At 32.2% G+C, this 25,855-nt stretch overlaps 1 protein-coding gene across 6 annotated transcripts in view; it reads right to left on the bottom strand.

The window, feature by feature from the left end:
* Positions 1 to 25,855, bottom strand: part of Cdh19 (cadherin 19) — an 83,625-nt gene that overhangs the window by 33,614 nt on the left and 24,156 nt on the right. For all 6 annotated transcript variants that reach the window (XM_076941673.1, XM_076941675.1, XM_076941676.1 and 3 more), the window contains 6 exons: positions 24,284 to 24,587; positions 19,212 to 19,503; positions 10,238 to 10,357; positions 4,598 to 4,762; positions 800 to 984; positions 29 to 282 (listed from right to left, as the gene is read on the bottom strand). In XM_076941673.1, the coding sequence (XP_076797788.1) occupies positions 29 to 282; positions 800 to 984; positions 4,598 to 4,762; positions 10,238 to 10,357; positions 19,212 to 19,503; positions 24,284 to 24,475 (1,208 nt within the window). In that variant the 5' untranslated portion in view covers positions 24,476 to 24,587. The remainder of the gene's footprint in view (positions 1 to 28; positions 283 to 799; positions 985 to 4,597; positions 4,763 to 10,237; positions 10,358 to 19,211; positions 19,504 to 24,283; positions 24,588 to 25,855) is intronic.

The raw sequence follows: 25,855 nt of genomic DNA, 5'->3' as shown, positions 1-25,855 counted from the left end.
ATGTTAATGTTCATATATAAAGACTTACCTCATAGGAGATTGTCTTCGGTCTGGGTCTATGGCAGAAACTGTCCCTATAATTGTTCCATATGGCTTTCCTTCAGGAATTTCAAATATGTAATATGGTAAGAGGAAAACAGGAGGTTCATCTTCATCTTCTACTTGAACTTTAATGTAGGTTGTGGATGCATTAACATGGGCAGGTGCAAGCTCTTCATCAACATGATAGTTTTTAACTTTAGCTCTAATGCCATAGTGACTCTGTTGCTCAAAATCAACTTCCTACAAATAAATTCAATATGTTGAGAAGAAATAATTTCAGGGAAACAAGGTATTACTTAAAAAAATTTACTCAAGTCTTAATTCTTTTAATCTAGGTTTGATATTAATATATACAAATTCATCTCCTATACTCATTACAAAGGGCATCAAAACTAGAATTTAATTATAACTCTACTAGATGTTTATTTGAAATACCTATAATTTACTTTAGTAATAAAATTATAAATTTATGAGCTTAAATATTTTAGAAAATTGAGAATTAATGTCTTACTAGTTAAGGTGTTTGTTCCAAATTACTATTCACTTAAATCCTTTTAAATTTGAACATGAAAATTAAAAAGTACTTTATAAAACTACTTCACCCATTTCTAAATTAATTGCATTTGAAAGCTACATATAATGATCTCTTCAGTTCAGTTGTTAGTGAAGCAAAACATAGTCAATAACGATAAATAATTATATATTATTTTTTAAATTTTGCACTACTCATTGAAGTAAATAATTTAAATGTATGTACCTTTTGAAGTATGACTATCCCTTCTTGGGTCTCATTGTCAATTATTATGTCAAATGTTTTGGAATCATCATCTTCAATGCTATACTCCATCTCTGCATTCTCTCCTATGTCATCATCATATGCCATAATTTTTCCTATAGATGTTCCACTGGGTGCAGATTCAGATATACTGAAGCGGTAGAAACCTTTACAAGGAAAATTCCAGATAGTTTGGATAAATTTTTAACATATGAAACTTCCAATTTTAGCATATTGTAATATATATATATATATATATATATATATATATATATATATATATATATATTTACTTACTATTATTCATAGTATGTGCTGGAATATTCTTTCATGTTAATAGTCTAAACATGGTAATTTGTAAGGTCAAAAGCAGTATATACAATGAATTTATTTAAAGATGTATTAATTCTTTTATGATTTTTTTTCAAATCATTTCACAGATTTCCTTTGGAAGTTTTGTATTGTTTTAAATATTAGAGAAATATTAGTTAAATATTACTGATATTCTACCACTTTATTTTTAGAGCAAAAGTAACAGTTTGTGCCCTAGAATTTCTTTCAGTTGAAAAAACATGTGTGATTACAGAAAGTAAAATAGTGACTTGCTATCTTATATTTAAAAGTAGTTAATGGGAATTGAGCAATGGATCAATGGTTAATAGCACTGACTACTCAGAGGATACAAGATTTATTCCCAGTACATATCTCATCTCGGGGGCCACACAAATATCTGGAACCCCTTTTCTAGGGGATATGAATACTGTCATTTGACATAGATCCATATGTTGTAGTCAGACACATACCCCTAAATAAAAATAAATCATAAAAATGATACAAATATGCATCTTTGGGCTTACATATTATTGGGTTTATTATGTTAAGCTACTTTTTTCAAAACTAAAAATAATTAAAGTATTTCCTTTTTTTCTATGCAGTTTACCTTTTATTTTTTAATGTTGTTTCAACCTAGACTCTTTTTAAAGTCATGTTCTAAAGTTTTGTGATAATATGACAAATAATACATATATAGATTCTTTCTTTAGTTTATGGTCTTAAACAGAAAGCAGGTAATAACCATGATATCTGTAGGTGGGAAGGTGATATAGTGAGATTGTTTTACATTTTTGCTAATGTAAGATGCATTTATAGTTGAAAAGATTTTGGGATATGAACTGAAATTAGTAATATTTGAGGAAATAAAATACTAGAATTTAAAAAGTCTAAATCCTAAATGTTCTAAGTACAGAGCAGAGAACAAATGGTAGAGTTTGAGTCATGTCCTCATAGACAGGGCAATAAAGACAGATCCCTTTTAAGCATTACTTGAAATTAGTTTGTACCATGGGTTTGACTGTTTTCTGTGAGATGAAGCACTATGGTGAGGATATCCGCTGTGCATCCAACAATTTCACTAAAACTATGTGGAGTAGAGAAAAGTGGATCAATGATATTAGCACAAAAGTTAGATGAGAACACATTGAGATGGAGGAGAGATGAAGGTATTGATGTGAAACAAGGACAGAGAGCTGAAGTAGTGGGAAGCTCTTAAACATTTTAAAGGCCAAATCAAGAGAATTGTCAGACTGTTAAAGTTTTTGGTGTAAGTAATAATACATGAAAACAAATGGCTAAAAACTTTCAACAAAATTATTTTCCATTTCAGAGGATAATGAGTTACATACTTATATGACTGTTTTAAGTATTCATCTATATATGTGTGTGAAGTGTGTGTGTGTCAGTATGTATCTGTGTATGTGTGGGTGTATTAAATGTGTATGTGAGTGTGTGTGTTTGTGTCTGTGTGTGTGTGTGGTGTGATATGGTGTGTATGTGATGTGTGTGTTTCTGTGTGCTATGTCTGTATATATGCTAGTTTGCTAACAGACCATTAAAAACAAAAAATATCATGAAATTTGTTGTACCAATCATCAATTCAGATGAAGTAAGAAATTATACTTTAAGTATATTTGGCACAGCATACTGTGAACTAAATCATTAATTTTACATGCAGTGTAGTGTTTGACTTGATTAATTTGATAAGATTGATTTCAATCATTTCAGATACTAAGATTTCTGCATGGGAACTATGGTATTTTAATTTGTTTTTAATTGAGATGAGAAATAATTAAGCATAAGAGATTCAAAGGATAGGTGAGACTACAGCATGAACTTTTCACAATATACCAAATCTTAAAACTGTGTAGCATGTATACAGGAAGGAATTCCATTTTAGTCTTATACCACCAGTGTTTTATATATGCTATATCTGTCTCTAAATTGTTGACCAGTTTCATTACGAAGTATATAACACTCTTTTGTTAGGCTAAATGATTTAATACTTCTGTGATTGACAAGTATTGGCTGAGTAGTGTTATTTCTATAATCTTTAGAGATGGAAAGTTTTGTATAGGCTTATACATTAAAATCTACTATAACTATCAATCCATTAAAACCTATGAATAATGGGAAGGATGAAAGTTCAACTTTTTCACATATACTGATTGGCCAAGACATATAAACAACTTGGTAAAATGTCATCATGTTAATGCAGGTGCTACTATATAGGGAGAATTGCAAAAGGAAACAGTTCTAAAGGCAGACAGAATCATAAGCAATTAAAAGATAGTTTTATCAGGTGCTGTATCTCATGATTCTTCTCTGCACTTGGAAGACTGAGGTAGAAAAGTTGACATGAGTTGAGAATCATTAGGCCCTACAGAGTGAGACTGGACTTTAAAAATACATAAACACAGCAAAATAGCAACAACAAAAATAATAATAAACAAAAGTGACAAAATAAAAATAGCTTAACAAAATATCAAACTCTATTAAAATTGGTAGCAAAACAGAATGACAGTTTTAATTCTGCATATCTATAATCAAAGTCCAAAAATTATGTTATGATTGATGAACATATCTACTATTCTCTTCTTCTTATGTTTTTAATGATTGATCACTGTTCATGTTTTAAAAAATACTTGTAAATCTACTTTGTTCCTTTGTTATGCTGACCTAAAAATTTCTCATGATTTCATGTATACAATAAATGATTAGAGCAGATGTAACTTCTTCTTGCTGCATGAACAAAAACTAAAATTACTTGTTAAATTATCATTACAGATACACAAAAGAACAGTTACAAAAGGAAATTCATCTGAATTCCCTGTGAGTTCATGAATGTGTTTCTTGAAATAACAAAAGGAATCAAACATTCAGATAGAATTAAATTGCTAATAAGGTGGCTTTGACACAGAAAATGTGCCCTGATTCATTTAGCTCTTCACTCTAATCATGTGAAACCATCAAAGTAGAAAATGAGGCAAAAATATTTTGCATAGATGTGTAAGTGTGAGACAAATTTGGTTTACTAGATGCTGCTGAGATGTGTGGTCAGTCAAGAATTATCAGGCAGCCTTTGGACTTATGATTTATCACCAGCTAACACCCATTAAGGAACTCTGTCTAATACTAGCTACACAGACAATGTAACAATGCTAACAGTCCAATAAAGAATGAAGTAGAATGTGCCTAAGAGATATAGGAAATGTCCATGGTATTTTGATTGTAGCCTAGTGAGCCCATGCTAAAGATTTTAAAAACAATTGATGAGCCATCAGCTTATGGGAATTTGTCACTGCAGCAGTAGAGCACAGACATATTACTTTTTCTCTGATGTTTTCACATTAGAACAGTTGAACTGTATAAAAATAGCACATTTATTTTATGTAATTTTAAACTGCATATAAAATTAGATGAAAATTTCAGTTACTTCCTACTTACTTTCTTTGAATATTGGCTTGTTGTCATTAATATCTGACAGCTTAATTGATACGGTCGTTGTTCCAGACAGGGCTCCAGGCTGACCAAGCATGTCCTTGGCTTGAATAATTACACAGTACGTATCTTGCAACTCTCTATCCATTTTAGAAGATATTCTTATGACTCCTTTTGAAAATAAATAAGACAATCCAGTTATTATTTCTCATGATCTTTTCCTAACTAACATCTTAAGCATCCCATGATGTAACACACTCTTTCTGGTATATGCTAGCTACTAACATGAAGTTCTGTAATAATAGTATACTTGAACACTAATTTGATCATGACTATTATCATATTACTAAATAAAACTATAACCTTAATATAATAGTATAAGTAATATAATCTAAGTGTTTCAGGAGCCTCAATTTTCTCGATTAAAGAATGAATGTCTGTCTTTTATATTTTCTCCATAGCACAAAAGATCAGTCTATTCTTTACTTCACTTTTGCCCAGACTTAGGTCATCATCTTGGTTCACCAAAATGCTCCTTTACAAGGAATCTAAAGTTACCCTCACTTTTTCTTTCTCATTTGAACCTTTATGTTCACTTGGGAATTCTTGACTGATTAACATATATATTCATTGATATCCACATGTTTATTAGACAGTTCTAAGTTCTATGGTACAAAAGTCCATGTTTATAATTTTTTAATTGTTCTTATTATTTAAGAGGTCATAGGGACAAACGCTGAAAAATTCTTTATATACTATAATGCCTAGTATAAAGTCAGAATTTAACAAACAAGATTTTAGGAAGGAACTAAATCTTTATCTTTTAATATTAATAAAACAAATAAAAGAAAATAAAAATTTTAAAAAAACAGGGAAAGGAGAAGATTTATTACTAGTGGAAGGGCAAACTGGTTCAGCCACTATCAAAATCAAGGTGGTTTTTTGAGGAATCTGAGAGTCAATCATTCTCTATACTGCTCTAAAACATATGCACCCAAAAGACCTTACAAAAGAGATACTTGCTCATCCATGTTTACTGCTGCTCTAGTCATAATTATCAGAAATTAGAAACATCATCCATTGACTGATGGATAATGAAAATGTGGTATATTTATACAATGCAACATTATTTAGCTCTTTGCAGCTAAATAATGGGCTTGGGAAAAAAAAGTTCTAGGTGAAGTAATCCAGACCCAAAATACAAATATCATATATTGCCTATTATATTTGGATGTTTGATTTTAAGCTTTCAATGTGAACATTGCATTAAAAATAACCACAGAGTTTAGGTACCTCATAAAATTCAATTGTGGAAAAGAGGATCTCTCAAGGAGGGAACAATTATATGCAACATTGTGGAGATATGAATGAAAAACTAGGACAGATTGAATAAGAAGGTAATATGAAAGAAGAAGGATAACGGGGAACATATAGGAAGATATAACTAAGATCAAACATCATTTGAAAGCCAGGCAGAATGTTAGCACCCAAGAAGCTTCCTAAAACATATACATAGATCAAAAGAGTCTAAATGAAGGCACCTTGTGACAGAAGAAACAATGCTCCAAGTAAAATCTTCAATTGTTTGAGCAGATTATATCTTTATGTGGTGTAGTTAAAACTAGAAGCCAAACAGAATGGCAGTTTCAATTCTGCATAACCAGAAAATTATGCTATGGCTGCTCTGTGTTTATTATGACAATTGATAATTGTTCATGTCTTAAAAAATGTTTGTAAATGTATTTTAGTTCCTAAAGTGTGACTACCTGCAAATTTCACATGATTTGATATAAACAATAAATGATTCGAGCAAATGTAACTTTTTGTTGCTGCAAGAACAAAAACTAAAATTTCCTGTTAAATTATTAAAATTGATGTGCAAAATAACAGTTTCAAAAAGATATTAATCTTCATTTATTGTGATTTTTTTTAATGTGTCACTGGCCGAAGGGATCCCAGGGAACCCCTACATATCACAGTCTTTTGCAAGACAGCAGGTTGCTCTGTGAAACCTCATTGTAAGGTCAATAAAGGCAGCACTTACATGTCATCAAAAACAAAGAAGTCCAGTCATTGCCTAACTAGATGCTTCATCCCTACTCAATTGTGTTCATGGTACTAGCAGGTAATTTGCATAATATCACAGGAGATAGTTAATATTACTCAGCTAAATCACTGTGACCTATAATAGAAACTTGACTATAAGACATAAAGTTACAATAAGAGTACACCTGTTATGGAAGTAACCAACAACATTTAAAATTGTATTTAATGGCCATTTTATGAGATGGATCCTATAACGGACATTGTTACAGGAACTAAAAACCTGAGGATAATTAGGTTATAGGCTTAAAGGAAAAGATACTAATGTTTTTGAATAAAACAATATAGCAATGAAATGAATTGATTCATTGCTAGTCCTATTTGATCAGTGCCTTGTTTAAACTTCATCAAATAAGTTTCTTCTTGTACTACATGAAAATAAATGCAGAGATTTACAACTTGACAATGTCTAGAGAATAAGAGATTTTGGAACATTCAGTCCTAAATGGATGTTTCCATCAAACCACTCTCCTGAAGGTTTAAGCTTCTATATGAAAGAGGAGACAAGGAGACTGTATCTTCCAGACTCCACATGACTGAAGCTAATAAGAACTCACAGATATTATGCACCAGATGCATCAGATCTACACCAGTAAAGGCAGACAGAGTCACAGCGCTAACCTAACCCCCTAACCAATAAATTGTATGCAATTGATACCTGCTAGCAAAGGGAAAGTCTACTTATCCCCCACCAACAGTGTTGTATCACTTGTAATATCAATTATATTCCTGTGCAGCCCATGCTGAGTTGAAGATAACCAACATAAAAGGATCTCTTTGTTAATTTTTTGATATTTTGACATTTTTTATTGGCTATTTACTTGTTTGTTTTGATTTTCATTTTGAGGGGATTTTTTTGGGGAGAGAGAGAGAGAGAGAGAGAGAGAGAGAGAGAGAGAGAGAAAGCCCAAGACAATAAACTTAGGTTAAGTGAGTAATGAGGTGAGAGGCTCTAGGAGGGGTTGTGAGGAGGAGAGAAATATGGTCAAAATACATTATTAGGAAATATTATTACAATAAAAATGTCTAAGAAACAAATTTACCATATGAAATTAAAAGTATCTCTCTTGCATATTCTGAACCACACATTATATGTATAACATTTCAGAAAATTTAGAACATTGTTACAAATACAATACAATAAAACAAAACATCATATTTCATAAAATATGAACCTCATAAAGCTTTGAGAAAGACAGACAATAACTTCTCACAAATAAATGAGAAAATATTTAAACATAATACAATGTAGATTATCTTTTAAAAACTTAAAGCCTTTTTAATTTTAATAATAACCATAACTTTGTCCAATTGTCTACTTGATAAATTTGGAGACAATTAACTGGGATTCCAAAACTCTTAGGCCTATAAGTTCTGAAGAGGAAGATGTGTAAGTGCTTCCCATGGATTGTGATATAACAAGTAATATTCATAAAACAAATAGAGTTATATAAATATTAAGTAGTCAATGGATGTATTTATAGCTGATAATCAAGTTCAGAGTTTATTTTCAGCATATGTAAGACACTGGGTTCAATCACCATAAAATACTAACAAATTATTTTAAGATATACTTTAAAAAATAAGCACATGAATTCCCCTTATCTTAAAAGCTATTGAAGGAATTGATACAAACTGAAGCTGCAATGATAATCTATGTTTAAAAAGTATAAAATGGAACTAAACCAAGAATTCTCAACTATGGAATCTCGAATGGCCAAGAAGCACTTATAGAAATTTTCAACATCTTTAGTCATCAGGAAAATAGACATCAAAAACCCCCTGAGATTCCACCTAACACCAGTCAGAATGGCTAAGATCAAAACTCAGGTGACAGCAGATGTTGGTGAGAATGTGGAAAAAGAGGAACACTCCTCCATTGTTGATGGGATTGCAAACTGGTACAACCACTCTGGAAATCAGTGTGGCAGTTGGTTCTTCAGAAAATTAGACATAATATTATCTGTGTACCCAGCTTATACCACTCCTGGACAGATACCTAAAAGATGCTCCAATATATAACAAGGACACATGTTCCACTATATTCGTAGCAGCCTTATTTATGACAGTCAGAAGCTAAAAAGTATCCAGATGTCCTTCAACAGAGGAATGAATACAGAAAGTGTGGTACATTTACACAATGGAATACTACTCAGCTATTAAAAACAATGACTATGTGAAATTCTTAGGCAAATGGATGAAGCTAGAAAATATCATCTTGATTGAGGTAACCCAATCACAAAAGAACTCACATGGTATGCAGTCACTGATAAGTGGATATTAGCCTAAAAGCTTGAAATACCCAAGATACAATTCATAGACCACATGAAGCTCAAGAAGACCAAAGACCAAAGTATAGTTGTTTCAGTCCTTCTTAGAAGGGGTAAACAAAATACTCATGGGAGCAAATATAGAGACAAAGTGGGAAGCAGAGACTGAAGAAAAAGCCATCCAGAGACTGTCCCACCTGGGGGTCCATCCCATATACAGTCACCAAAACCAAAGAATATTGTGGATGTCAAGAAGTGCTTGCTGACAGAAGCCTGATATAGCTGTCTCCTGAGAGGCTCTGCTAGAGCCTGACAAATACAGAGGCAGATGCTCACAGACAGAAATTGGACTGAGCATGGGGTCCTTAAAGGAGGAGTTAGAGAAAGGACTGAAGGAGCTGAAGGGGTTTGCAACCCCAGAGGAAGAACAACAATATCAACAAACCAGACCCCCAAGAGCTCCTAAGGACTAAAGCAACAACCAAAGAGTACACATGGAGAGACCCATGGCTCCAGCTGCATATGTAGCAGAGGATGGCCTTGTGGGACATCAATGGGAAATGAGAGGGAAGGGAGGCAGGAGTGGGTGGGTAGGTAGGGGAAGAGCCTCATAGAAGCAGAGGGAGAGGGGATGGGATAGGGGATTTTGTGTGTGGGGGGGGACTAGGAAAGGGAATAACATTTAAAATGTAAATAAATAAAATATCCAATAAAAACTCACATTATAATAGAAAAAAATAAAATGGCCTTGTTTCAAATATAAAGACAAAAGTGTGCAAAATAAAATCTCTGCTGTAATGGACTTCCTTACCATCTGACACCATATATGCTTAATATTATCCAGTAAATTAGATATGTAGTTAGGAATGCAAATGCACTTTTTTGGTTTTTATCTTCATGACCCTGATATTTAATGAAGGTGGGACATTTTAATGTACTTTCTGTCTTTTGCTATATGATGTCTGGTCAGCTTCCTGTAATGTTTACTTCATGTATTTTTAAAGTCCTTTGCTTTTTTATTCCCTGATAGATTTATAAGATTTATTGCATATATATTTTTATCACACATGTAAATATTCTATGCAATATATGTGGAAAATCCAATCTCTGAATCATAAAATGTCTCGGTGAGTTTAAATATTTGTGAATGATATCACATTCTGTTGAAACATGGCATCTAGTATAGAACATGTTCTCAATTAGATGATTTGTGGTGACACTTTTTCTTTTGAGAATCATGAAGAATCGCCTTATTTTTTTAAGTCACATATACCTGTTGTTGGCTCAACAGAAAAGTATGGTTGGCCTCTTTCTAAATTGTATAGGAGGCGAGCATGGTAGCCAGTTGTAGGATCATCTGCGTCATTGGCTGTCACCTTGATCACAAATGTCCCTAAAGAGAAAAGATGTATTAACAGTAACTCAAATTTAGCTCTTACTTGACAACAAATCCAATTCTAGAAAACAAACAAAATGATCATGTTAAAGAAAACTATGCTGTTCTTCCCATTTCAAATGACAAATTTGTATGTAACATACAAACAAGAGAATATACATTTATCAATAGACTTCGTTCCCTTAAGCTCTGGAGACAGTAAACCAATTAATTGTATTAATGAAATAAACTATTAAATCAGTCATTGTTGCATATTGTTTATAATTTTTAAAGATGTGTGATGAGTTGAGGAACTTGAAAATACTATCAAATGTATTAAAGTATTAAGTAGCTTAAATAAATACAGTTTAAAAGCATTTATAAATATTATAGTAATTAGCTTCAAGAATTATCAATTGAAAAAAGGTACATCGATTAATGATTCCTAAATCTTTTTGTAAATATCTACTTGATTTATTTTTTAAATGCAGACACATAAGTAATCATTATTATTAAAATTCAACATATGGATATAATTAATTATATATCTGCAATAAACATTAAGAGATATCAAGTATTTCAAAGAACTAAACTTTACTTTGTGTTTCTATTAACATAGAACTTCAAATCCTGATACTTATGAAAAGTTATATTTTGAAGTACTATACGCTTTATAAATAAGAATGTCAAGAAGAGCTCAAAATTAAGTAGACTGTTCAGATCTCTTTACAGATAGCTTCATAAAATCACCCAGAAAAATCACTATCATAAATGTCTCATGTATTTTAACTGCTGAAAGAAAAAAACTGTGACTTTCATTAGTTTTGTTTCTTTTTTGCTTTAGTATTGTTTTTTAACATTCATGAACAGTGCAGGATATTTTATAGCAAATAGATATTTATGTTATTGTTAGCCAATATCTCAATCTAGTTCAAAATCATGGTACAATAAAATGTATGAAAAGGAAGTGTTTCATCCATCTCTTCAAAATCTTAGCCATCCCAGCTGTTCAACATACAGACAAGGTAGCTTCATGTGGTTTTAAAAATCATGCATCTAATGTAATCATTAAAATACTGTAAAGAAATATCACAAACAACATTAATCTAATTTGTGTGTAAGGCACTGGGTAGGAAATGTTTTTAAATTGTGTCTTGGACCTAAAAATTTTATTTCTATTTCCTCTTATGCGTTTATATAAATTCTTTGCATAGACCCCAGCTTTAGTTTCCAGACCTAAACCAGATGTCTTTGCTTTCTGAAAATCTCAGAAAAGCTGTAATTTGCTAATTGAAGAAATTCATAATATTTTACATGCTTAAATGTCTTTAACATATAATTATGCAAGTAAAAAGGAAGAAAAAGAAATGAACCCCATTTGACACGCCTCACATTGCTATAAACTTTTTTCCTTTCCATTAAAAAAAAGAATGACAAATTATGGCATGTTTTTGTAACAAAAACCTAACTACTTGAATACTTGATGTTATTACCTCACTTTGAACTAAATAGAAAACCTAATATACTTGATTTAAGCATCACACAACAAAATTAGTTAACTGTGTGGAAAATTATATCAAAATCTTTTGAGTAAATAAAAAACTGTTTCATATAAATTCACAGAATATCTTTGTCATGATAGCTTAATAAGGAATTTGGTAGCTGGAGAAGAATCCAACTATTCTTTATTATGAAACTGCTATTTTTTATAATTATTTTATGTATCTTCATGTGAATGTGACATATGCTCACATATTCATGTTTCAGTAAATGCAGATGCTTGTGTTTGTCAGTGAAAGAAGTAAATCTATTGGCCTGTTCTCTTTTTTTCCTCCTTTTAGTTAGAGACAGGGTCAGTTGCTGAGCTAGGCACTCGCCAGGCAGTCCAAGGATCCTTCTGCTTTCACTATCTCCATCACTGATGCTACTCATGCTCATGAGGATGTCTAGGTTTGTAGATGAGTTGGGGATCTAAACTGAAATTTTCAATTCTATTCAGCAAGCACTCATAAATCCTGAGCCACTTCTCCACTCCAATTATATAAAATTAAGAATAGATTGCCTTATAATTAGGCAACTTAAAATTATACGTTTCAGATTTGTTCTGTCCTTGATCAGAACAATGAGAATTGAGGAAGAATATGCACAAACAACATATTTATGTGCATGTATGTACGTATATTCAACAAAGGCTGTAAAATATGCAGATTCTCTAAAAGTTTAACATATTTGTACTTCATCTTAATTCTTATTTACATTTTCTAGATATTAACTTTAAAATCCACCGTTCTAGAAGAGAAAAAATATGATGTAATTTTATATATTTCTCCTTTTCTTAATTTTTGTTGGCTTTGGAATTAATTCCTACAATCTCTTCAAGTTAAACATCACCTGTATAATTCATACATAATTGGCAAATTCACTATGAAAATAATAATGCACCTCTCAGTGCAAATGATCAATTGTTTGAAAAACTCTGCTTCTATTATTACTTAAATATATGTTAATTAAGGTTTCTTATTTGATAGAAACAAATGATTAACTCCTATGTTTCCATTTACAAGAACAAGAGGTGTAGATGAGAGTTTGAAGGAAGGAAAGAAAAAAAGGGAAATAATACAATTGTATTAAAATGTCAAAAAAGGCATAATCTTAAAATGAAAATGTCAGCTAAAAATGTATTCATCATTAACACATAAACATTTTCAATGGTTGAGTTCCTTTAACTGATATTATATATTGTATCATCTGTAACCTATGGACCAAAGAACATCTCAGAAAAGCTAGCAGAATGTTTGTAACAGCCAAAGAAACCAGGAATTATCTGTGAGCTTGTATCATCTAGTCATGAAAGCAAAGCATCTGTGAAATCTCAAGAATATTGGTACCTAAGTTCTGACAGCTAAAACAATAGTTGGCATATAAATATTGATGAGGAACTCTATCACTAGGTGAAAAAATACAAGTAATTAACTGCTAAGAAAAGGGAAGTTAATCTTCCCAAGGGATGAGCTTTCTGGTCGATTAAACCCATAATAATGAATCAGCCCTAAGAATACATACGCACATAGACTCAGAATACCCATTTATGGATGCCTTCGTGTATATGTATAGGTATAAGTATAGGTATAAGTAATATAAATAGTTAAAGAAGGGGAACATTAATTTTGGATGAGGAAACATACATATGAGAAATAGGAGTAAGAAGTAAAGAAAACATGAAGAAATTACATTTTTAGTTAAAAAACAAAAGTTGTTATCTGACATCAATGGGAGAGTTGGCCTTTGGTCTTTGGAGATTTGATGCCCCAATATAGGGCGATGCTATGGTGAGGAGGTGAGAGTGGGTGAGTGGATGGAGGAGCACCCTAATAGAAGAAAAGGGGAGGGGGTAAAATGAGATGGGGGGTTATGGAGGTGTAACCGGAAAGTGGATATCATTTGAAATATAAATGAATAAAATGGTTAATGAAAAAATAAATTAAAAAGATACAATTTTGTAGTTTCTCCAAAATGTACACAAATTTATTATATATAGTTCAACTGAAACATTTTATGTGTGTATATACTGTCTCTATATTCTATTATGAATATATATCATATATGCATATAGCATATGATTTTATATTTTCTATATATTATTCATGCTCTATAAATATGTATATCATCTAGATACTGTTAAAGGTAATCCTGACTAACTTCACCCCAAACTTGAGCTGTTTTCCTGCCTGAATTTAATTACAATTTAGTTTGGAAAGAAAGTTTTGGTAGACAGACTATGGCTAAAATTGTTCCACTCTACAAATGCCACAATCTGGAAATCTATCAGCATGCAAAGAAAATTGATGTGAAAAAGTATTAGACAAAACACTTCTAAAAGTAAGTTTTATTTGGATGAAAATAAAAGTTGACCTTTTAATTCTAAAAGTGATAAACTTTTAAGCACATTTTACTCTTTTTTGATATCATAATACAATTACATCATTTTCTCTTCCCTTTCCTCTATAAAACCATTTCTATTTACCTCCTGTTTTCTTTAAACATATTGAGCATTTTTTTTTATTGTTGAGTTTCTCTCTCTCTCTCTCTCTCTCTCTCTTTCTCTCTCTCTCTCTCTCTTACTGTCTGTCTGTCTGTCTGTCTGCCTGTCTGCCTGTCTGTGTGTGTGTTTATATGTAGCTCAACAGTGATCATATAATTTGTGAGGTACTAACATCTTACCCTAAATTAAAAAATATGATATTTTATGCCTCTTATGGTTTTTCTTTGTTCTGTTTCTCAAAAAGCAATACTATGTACTTACAACAAAATGAAGATAAATTGATATAAATCTTTGTAAGAAAATAAATAAAAGTCTAATATGTAAAATTACTTAATAAAAAATCTTTAGGACAAAGTTAAGAAAATTCTATTACATTAAACAGTGTAAAGAAAAATATTTTATCCATTCATTTTCAAAATCACAGTCACAGTAATGTAGAATAGGCATGACATCAACATATCCTTAACTACCACACTGGATGTCAGAATATTATCCTGTAATTAGGACTACTTGGTAAATAACAATCAATTAATTACATTGTTTGCACATTTATCAAGCAAAATATATACAGTGCACCATTCCTTGTTTCTGCATGAATGGTTAAAATCATGTAATTCTTGAGAGATATTCTCATTAATGTGAATTGAAGTATTACATCTTTTTGCTTATCTCCTGAACCTTTACCATGATCATACAATGTTTTTGTGAAAATAAATGACATACAATATTAGATTTGGTCTATGTTGCCTCATGGCTTACTGTAAAACCTATTATGTCAATGGCATGGGATGTAATATTGTACCAGGTATTTCAGAGAAAGGTATAGTTTACTTCTCTTTGGGAATTATATATTGGTATTAAATCCTATCTTTTTTAATGACACAGATCAAATTAAAATGAGATGATTATACATTATTAGAGAAAATATGTATATTATATATAAAATTTCACATAAAATATCATGTTTGCAGAAGGTTAATAAGTGCTAATCTCTATAAAGCTAAACCAAACTTGAAGATTAGAAGAAATCTTAGTAGTAAAGTCAATAATAAAATATCTCCACACATGAACATTTTCTGTCGGCAATAGATTTAACTGACATAAGGAAATTGTAACTCTGTCAATGTGGATTTATTTGACATTTATGATCACCCGAGAATTTTATGGAAGACTTAATGATTCCCACCAAACTGATAAGTTTAGGATCTGCAAGAAAACCTCATTGGCTTGTGATGCTTCAGCTCACAGAGAGTGCTTTATCCTCTCATAATGATCAGAGACATCCAAAGAGAAAACATAAAAGAGTAATAAATTTTTACACACACACTAATCATGGTGGCCATAAGGAATTCAGCTCAGCAACCTGTACCTAGGTCATTATGTAATTAAAGTATATATTCATTCCAAGGTATTCATTAAATAAACACATGTGCCACAGTTTATAAATGTTAACTGCTGAGATTCAATGCTTTGATTCCAAAATGACTCATTTATTTTGATATGTAAATAATGTATAGGTTTGAAACTTTCAGTATGCCAGTTAAGAGATTTTTAGTATGTTAGAAATACAGATTGTGTTAGGAGACATTAATTTTGTGTTTTGAGATAAGCAATTACATGTTCAGGCCTGCTTGTCACTTTTAGTGTAGACTAGACTGAACTAGAACCCATAGATATCCATGTGATTTTCTCTCCTGAGCGCTATGGTTAAAGGTCATCACTTCTATAACCAGGCATAAAATAGCTTTTTTAACATATAGTTCATAAGTTTTATTCATCTTTAATTTATCAAGATATTTACTGGTATAATTGTGAACTCTAAAGGAATGCACAGTACATAGAACTATATTTACCTGTACATTACATGGTTTTTTTTTTTCTAATAATAAAATAGTGAAAAGAGTAAATAGATAATTAAATGATAATAATCAATAGATAAGTTACTGTTTTATCAGAGATCTGTTTATCCATTCAAAATGAGACCCAATTTCATTAGTAAGAAGATCTTCACTTACTATTAATTCCTAAACGACACAACCTTACTATATTTGGTAGGTAATTCCTTAACAGCCCAGAAATGACAAGTAATATGTGAGAAATAGGTTCTGTATTCCATAATACAATGGGATATATATATTACAATCAATGAATAACAATGCAAATTTTTTTATTTATAAACTTCAAAATACGTTGGTATGTTTTAAAAACATAACTAAAGCATTTGTTTGTGAGGCATTGGGCTGTGAGATGGTACCTGGTCAAGCAAAGGCTTTAAACCCTGGTGACCCTCAGGCATGGTAGGAGTTTGACCATGCTCCTGGACTTTTGGCAACTTTCACATAGCTACAGACCCCCACATTCTCCTGAAAAGAGGTTTGTGGCCATCAGTCATGTAAGAGCAGCACCCCAGCCCCTCCCACAATTAGATAAGGTATCCTAAAGCTCTCAGACCAAGCCAACAGGAAGTACCTGCTGCCAGACCCTGACCCACCCCCAAAACTGCATATAAGAGTCCTATCCAGAAGGAATAAAGCTGTGCGAGAATTACTCCATCATCTGAGAGCTTCTGTCAAAAGAGCTGTAACACTGCCACTTGGCAAGAGATCTCTCCTGAAACTCCATTAGAAGCTTTTCTGCACTCCTTGCTTGCTGGTCAGTCTCTTGCCAGCTCGGCCTGACCAGACTCAATGCAGAGCAATGGTGCAGGTCTTGGAGCAACTGAGGCAGCGATCGTGGAGACAGAGGTGGGGGTAGCTGCAACAGGAGAGGCAGCAGAGGAGATTCATCCTCCCTGCTCTCACTCTCCACTTTTTCTGAAACATTACACCTAGCCTGACCAGAGATCTCCGTGGAAAGCCTCCAGCACACAGACCTGCATCTGTTTATCATTTTAAGTAGATTTTTAAATTAAATTCTTCTGTATATTGTTAGCCAAATTTTAACTGACTAAATTGAAAAATATTTCATAATCATAGGTTCTCTGGACTGCACAGATATTTCTCTTCTCCAAAGAAGGTGACTACTTTGCCACATAGAAGTCATCTCTTCAATCATTATAATTAAGATTTTAATGGGAATAGCATTGAAAAGAAACTTAAAATTAACAAAGCTGAATGGAAATGTTCAAGCATTCTTTTATATTCCTTGATTTTAATACTTCTAATAGTTTTTAAAATTATTCTTACTTGTATTTTTTTTTTGCACACCAGCCACTGCCCATCTCTCTACAACCCCTCCCACATTTCCTCATCCCATTCTTCCTCCTGCATCCCTTATCTCCAAGAGGATATCAATTTGAACTATTGACTGTATCTTTTGCCTTACAGAAGTTTTTTAGTTTCTTGATATCTCATTTATTAATTTGATCGTAGAGCCTGAGCCATTGAAGTTCTGTTCAGGAAATTTCACCTCATGCCAATGAGGTCGTGGTTCTTTCACACTTTCTCTTCTATTAGATTCAGTGTATCTAGTTTTATGTTGAGGTCCTTGATCCACTTGGACTTAAGCTTTGTGCAAGGTGACAAATATTTGCATCTTTTCTACGTAAGACTGCCAGTTAGACCAGCACCATTTATTGAAGTTGCTTTCTTTTTTCCATTGTATATTTTTGGCTTCTTTGTCAAAGATCAAGTATTCATAAATGTGTGGGTTTATTTCTGGGTCTTCAATTCTATTCCTTTGATTGACTTGTCTGTCTCTGTACCAATACCATGCAGATTTTATCACTATTGTTCTACAAGAAACAATAGTTTGTATTGTAGTACAACTTGAGGTCAGGGATTTTGTTTCACCCTGAAGTTCTTTTATTGTTAATAATTGTTTTTGCTATCTTTGGTTTTGTTGTTGTTGTTGTTTTGTTTCAGTTTGCTTATTTGTTTTTTTCATATGAAATTGAGAATTGCTCTTTCCATGTTTGTGAAGAATTATTTTGGAATTTTGATGGGGAATTCATCGAATCTGTAGATTGCTTTTGGTAGCATGGACAATTTTACTGTTTATCCAGCCAATCCGTGAGCATGAAGAACCTCTCCATTTTTTTCATGCTGGTTTGATTTCTTTCTTAAGAAACTTGAAGTTCATTTTATGTAGATCTCTTACTTGTCTAATTAAAGTTATTCCAAGATATTTCATATATTATTTGTGACAAATGTGAAGGATGTTGTTTCCATATTTTCTTTCTCAGCCCTTTTATCATTTCTATAACGAAAGGCTACTGATTTGTTTGAGTTAATTTTCTATCCAGCCACTTTGTTGAAGTTATTTATCAGCTATCATATCATCAGCAAATAGGTTTTCTGTAAAAATTATTTTTTAATTCATCATTTATGTTTTATAAAATTTAGTAATCAATAATGTATATATATCTAAACTTTTTAAACATAATTTTAAGACTGATATAAAAATAACTTCACAATACAGAATAAAAAAATATATAAAATGTAAATTTTTAGCTGAATTCTACTTGAAAGTTTATGTTTGAAATTAAATTTATTTCAGACATATATGCATGCAACAAGAAGTATATATGAAGATGCTTGTGTTTGATACAAATAGTGCGAGAGTAAAACTATCACATTATACCTTAGAAGAACAAACAAGTTTGATAAAATAATAAAACATTAACTAAATAACATTCAACAGGAAGCTATCATGATTTTTCTTCTAATTGTACCTTATAAAACATTATTACATAATTTATTTTTTCAAATATTTTACTTTAAATGTTTTGTCAAAAGAATTATAAAAATTAATGCACTAACAAACAGATATTCAAAAATTTAAATCAATTGTTTTGTAAATAAATCTCTGATGTAAATTAACATTTAATACCTTCTGGAGACATCTCTGGTACAATGGCCTCATATGGTTCATCTAGGAATCTGGGTTCATTGTCATTGATATCCGAAACTCTGATGACAAACTCAGACTCAGGTTCCACAGCCTTCCCATTAGTGGTGTCTATTACCTGGGCTCTCAGAATGTAGAGGGATTGTTCCTCTCTATCAAGCTTCTGTATGGCAAATATGTCACCTGTTCTTTCATCAATGCTAAAGCTTCCAGCTCCAGTCCCAAGTAGCTTGTACTGGAAAGAGTTGTTTCCATTGTCTAATTCAGATCTTAGCTGCAAGTGTAAACATAGACAAGTGAATTTCAAGATATATGAAAAATTCAATGCAGAATGCACAGTTTTTAAAAATAGTAATCAGTATCAAGTTAATGATTCTATATAATTTTTTTTTTTAACTTTGGCTGTCCTGGAGCTCATTCTGTAAACCAGGCTGACCTCAAACTCAAAGATTCACCTGCTTCTGCATCCAAAGTGCTGGGATGAAAGGTATGTACCACCACCATCTGGCTTATAATTCTTCATTATATCATCCAATGTAAAATATTAACATCAGATGTATATCCACGTCAGGCAGTGGAGATGTTCATAATTTCCAACACAGTGAAATATCAAAACTTTATTATTAAAAAAAATAAGTCTAATTAGAAATATGGTGAATATAAAATATCCATTGTGTTAAACTCAACTAGTTCAAATATTTTTAGCCAGTAAAAACATGATCTCACATATCTATATTAATTTAAGACATGCAGAAATATAAGAAAGTAATCATCTAGATTTACTTAAACACTAGACTTTTCCGGTTAGACTGAAAATACATAGAAGATACAGAAATACGAGAATATATAAAGAACATAATAGAAAATAAGTCTATCAACAACATATTTATAGCCTTTCCAAAATCTACAAAGCATTAAAAACATAATCATTATGGCTACTATCATTATGATCATTGTATTTTTAAAGGTATTTATTCTCTTTTTGAATTTGCATGTGTATGCAAGTGTGCATATGAGTGTAGATTTTTTTCAACATGTTTGTGTGAGGACCATCAGATAACAATAGATGGAAGTCACTTATCTCCTTAGAATTCAGGTTGTCAGGCTTAAAGCTTTTCCCATTTACTCACTGATCAGTCTTATCTGCTTTAATAATTCCTTTTTATAGTGCAAGGAATAGCAAACATAAATTAGGCTTCTTATTGTTACATGGATTTTGTGTATGTTTAATACTTAGACAATAGTCTATGAATGACCATAATATTTAATGAGGAAAACTATATTACAAATATTTAAATCTCACGGGGCTGAGGAGTACTTGCCTAGTATGCAAACAACCCTCAGTTTACTCACCAGCACCACTTAAATGATGAACAGTGGTAGAGGCTTCAAATTATAGAAGAATATCAACAAGAAGTTCAAAAGTTCAATATCATTCTGTTCTAATAGCACTTACAAGAATAGATTATCTATAGACATAATCTCAAAGGGATAAAGCTAAAAAGAAAGAAACAGACAAAAAGATCAAGACAGACAGAGACTGGAAGGTTAAAACCTTAAAATTAAGCAATTCAGTTAAGAAATGTAAACTTACTGCACCTCATTCTAACTTCTCATATGTGCATATTTTCTTATATTTATACTGTTATTCTGTTCAAGTCAACTTTGTCATCATATATTCTGTTGATAAATGATTTTGAATTTAAAATTGTATGTAAAAACAAGTGTTCTTTTGACACAACAAAATGGTTTGGATGGTATCTCATATGTAAATTATTTTATATTAAGATGTCACTAATTTCTATCTAAATATGTTAGTATTACACAGCATATATCTGTTCCTGAGTCACCATTTATGAATATGCTCTTTTTAAAATAAGAATTTAAAGGAAAAAGAACATTCATCCAGGAAGCACAATTTATAGTGATTGCAATGGTAAGAGTTGTTAGCTATTGATCTGGTCTAATTGCTTGTTGTATGTGATCATGGATACAATCAGACTATAGCTTAAACTAACAATTCATTGTTTTAATAGTAAGATAAATATCATTTCTAAATGACAAAATAGGGAAACTACTGTACAAACCTACTTTCTTGCTACATATCTTAAACCGGACATAATTAATTATTTATAGAATGAAATGAGTGTTGTTTACTGAATCATAGGCTAAGAAATTAGTAGAAATAAATTTACACATCAATGTATCAAATGACAAAATAATTAAAATTTGAAAATGTATTCAGTAATAGAGGGAAGATAAGTGAAATTTAGAGACAAATAAATGTATTCCACACTTATTTGTGAAATAATTTTCAAAGTGCATTGAGCTTAGTGTTTAAGGGCAGTAGGGTCCCCAAAATATTTTCTTGACTGCTAGGTTTTCTCATTATGTCCTCAGACTCCAGTTAAGTAAACTCCTGCCCATTGGCTATGCAGGTATAGGATATACTTTATTTGGACAAAAATATTTACTCAAATAAGTACCTTTTGTTATGTTGGGAAGCTGATATCACTGCAACATTTTACCTACGTGAACGTAATGAGTTACCTGACTTTAATAGTTATCAAATGTGAAGAATCCACATTATAATTTATCCTCAATTGTCTTTCAGTTACAAGTACCAAGAATTGATTAAAGTTTTTTTACTAAAACTTATTTGCATATTCAATAAGCCATGTGGAATTATTTATAAAAAAATCAAAATGATCTCATATTTAATTTTATAAAGTTAAAATAATAATGTCTGCATGAATGGTTCAATGACTCAAAGTGCTTTTTGCTCATTCAGAGGTCTTTTGTTTAATTCTCAAAATTTACAAGGTGGCTCAAAGTAGTCTGTAACTACAGTTTCAAGGGATCCTATGACTTTCGGCATCCACAGGTATCAGGCATGCATGTGTTACACATTAAGGCAGACATATATATCTATATCTGTACCTGTATCTGTATCTAATTATATCTATATAAGTCCATCACTTAAAAATGGACTAAGAATACAATACGCAGAACCAGTCATTTATGTGTGATAGCCATGTGTGCAATTTGCCTGCAGAAAACTAAAGAAGCAGAGTTGTACCATTTGTGGCTGGCACACACATGCAGACATTGGAAGGTTTAAAAATCTATAGTTGAATGTACATTTTACCGTTAGTATACATAGCCTATTCGTGGATTCTGTAGACCAGGCTAACAAGTATCATCTTGAGTGAGGTAACTTAGACCCAAAAGGATATGCGGGGTATGTACTCACTAATAAGTAGATCTTAGCAAAAACCAAAAAACAAACAAATAAAAAAAAATACAGAATACCCAGGATACAATCCACAGAATTCAAAAAGGTAAATAAGCCGGAGGGCTCAAGTGAGGACACCTTAATTCCAATTGGGAGGGAGAAGAAAGCATCACAGAAGTGGGGAGGAAGGGGCAATCCTAAGTGGGAAAGGAGACAGGGAGAGAAAAAGGGAATCATGATCAAGTATTGGGTGGGGGAAAAGGACTTAAGCCCTTAGGGTCAGCAAAAAGAATGGAAACAGTCAACCTTGGGAGGTAGGAGGTCAGGTCAGGAGACTCTCCAGAATGTAGCAGAGACCTGGGAGGTGAGAGACTCTCAGGACTCAAATAGAGGGACCTTAGATGAAACGCCTTACATTAGGCAGAGGAAACTAATAGAGCCCACCTCCAGCAGAAAGACAAGGCATCGAATGAGGGAGAGGGTTGCTGTCGAAAAGTCAAAACTCTGACCCATAATTGTTCCTGTCTGAAAGAATTGCAGGGATGGAAATGGAGAAGAATCCGAAGAAAAAAAGTTTCAGTGACAGGCCCAAAGTGAGATCCAGCTCAAGGGAAGGGCCCAAGGCCTGACACTATTACTGTGGCTATGGAGTACTCACAGAAAGAGACCTATCATGACAAACTCTGGGAGACCTAACAAGCAGCTGAAAGAGTCACATGCAGATATTTGCACCCAACAAGTGAACAGAACCTGCTGACTACTGTAGTGGAATTAGGGAAAGGTTGGAAAAAGCTGAGGAGGAGGACCAGCAGTCTCAATCAACCTGGATCCCAGAGATCCCTCAGACACTGGACCACCAACCAGGCAGGATACACCAGCTGATATGAGGCCCCCAATACAGATACAGCAGAGGATTGCAGGGACTGGGTTCAGTCAGAGATGATGCCCCTAACACTCAAGAGATTGGTGGCCTCAGTGAGTGGAGAGGTCTGGCGGGGTAGGGACATTAAAGATGGAGGTGTGGAAGAGGTATGAGATGTAGAACAGTCAGAGGGCGGAACAGGAGGGGGACAAAATATGCAGTGTAAAAAAATTAAATAAAAATTTTAAAAAAAGAAACAAAGTAAGTATGTAAATTCTTAGGGCTTCCAATTAATTACCAGTTCATTAGCAGTTAATTTATTTCAGTGCATCTATCCAGGGGGATGAAAAAGTTATAAAGCAACATGTTACTGTAATTTCCTGTGTTTAAAGTAAAAAAAAAAAAAATCTAATAATACAAACATCAAATGTACTAATTGAAGAGGTTCTCATAAGAAAGTATTCTTTAAATATAGTTCCCCGAAAAAATTAAAATGACCATTCTTTACATTTCAACTTCACTAATGAAATAATGTGTGTAGGCTCTTGAAATTCCTGAGTCATTAAAATGGATTGGGTTATTATGCGTCATTAACGAGAGCCTGTCAATAGCTATTTACCACAGCTAAATATGATGCTAAGTACTGTTAATACTGTTAATAATAATATTTGACTCTGTGACTGCTTTCATCCATTGTAACAAACAATGCGATTTCATTTATAGATACTAATGAATGGAGACAGCACACTCTTGAAAAAGATAGAAAAAGACATTGGAAAACTAGACTTCCCTCTTTCAAGATTTGAATGAGTGTTTGCAAATTCAAGTTTATTATGCTTTTGCTGTTTTTTTTCCTAAGAGATCCTTTAAATATGTGGAAACCATCAGACTTTCCAAACCCATTTCCATCACATCTTTACAAAGCCATCTACTGTAACTCTTTCAGAAAATAAGTACCCGTCCGACATGTTGTACAGTATCCATTTCCTCTGGTACGACAAATTGGTTCCACACCCAGCCACGCTTAGCTCTCCCGGGAGGTGGTACTGCTCTCTGAGCCTTCTCAGCTTTCAAGGTCTCTGCAACTTTAAGGCAAGGCCATAGGAGAGGAATCATCAATATCCAGTGTTTGAAGAAGTGGTGATTCATTCTGGTGTGTATTTGGATTCCAATTCTTATTCTAGAGAGGAACAGGACTGATTCAAACCAAATGTGTTTGTTTCTCAATACTCCTGTACAATCTTAAGTATCCTGTATGTTCCTAAAATGTGGGAAACAGAAAAAAAATACATTTAAAGAACATTTTTCTCACATAACTACTAAAGATGGGTTACAACATTTGCAGCTGGAAATAAGTGCATAAAACAGACATTTAATTTATCTTCTAATTAAGCTAGTTAATTGTATTTTGTAGCTAAGCAATGATCTGATTGTAATGCTATAAATTTCAGCTCAAGCACCATTTGTTTTAAAGTGCACTCATGAATCTCCCTGAAGGTTGTAGTGATCCTTTAACAATCTCCTTGATTGACAGCTGACATTGAGATAGAGCCAAGCAGTATTATCATTTAACTGGCTAACTTTCTCATATATTTCTAACTCTGAAAAAGTCTGGCTAACGAATTAATGTAACAGTCAAGCAACGGGATATAATAGTCCTCTCCTTCGACTATCCTAAGATTTATCTTACAATTCTTAAAGTTATATTTTATTAAATAAATTAAATACAAAATAATGTGTCCAATGAGAAACTTAATTAATTAATTAATTAATTAATAGTGGATCCAATGTGGGGAAAATTAGAATAAATTTCACCATTATATCAAGATCTTAAAAATTTGTGTTGCATATTGTTTAAAATGTGTGTGTATGTCTGTGTGCTAGACATCTAATTAAATTGCTACTACTAACTAGAACAATAATAGATGATAGATAGATAGATAGATAGATAGATAGATAGATAGGTAGATACACAGATATTAGAGCTATGATAGAAAGAATCATGATAGGTCATTGTCATTGGTTAGTAAGACTTGGAACAATTATATCCTTTCAAGAATTACATTTTGTGTGATATGGAAAATTATGAAAGTAAAATTATCACATTTGGATAAAACATTATCTCAGTTAACTTTATATTCTGATTTTTGTTTAAATTGAATTTGTTTTTGTTTACTCTTTATAGTATTTAATGCTGTGTGTGTATGTGTAATATATTCATATGTCCATGTTGTTACATGCATATCTATATCACAGCACACATGAAAAGTCAGTTACAATTTTTTTTGGCATTTATTATCTTTTTCAATGTATTCTAGGAACCAATTCATGTTATCATGCTTCATGACAAGATCTGCATGCTGAGACATTTTGCCATCATCTATTTATTTTCCTACTATCAACAATTTATAAGAATAAATAAAGCAAATTCATATATATTAATACATGTCATTTTTCAAAGTCTGTGAGCTTTTAAAACTAAAATTTGCTAAGATTTCAAAATAATAGGATAAGACTTTAGAGCAGCCA

This window comes from Arvicanthis niloticus, chromosome 10 (genome assembly GCF_011762505.2).
Source record: "Arvicanthis niloticus isolate mArvNil1 chromosome 10, mArvNil1.pat.X, whole genome shotgun sequence".
Taxonomy (NCBI): domain Eukaryota; kingdom Metazoa; phylum Chordata; class Mammalia; order Rodentia; family Muridae; genus Arvicanthis; species Arvicanthis niloticus.
The sequence above is the reverse complement of the archived record's forward strand: the minus strand, read 5'-3'. Positions and strand labels throughout refer to the sequence as shown.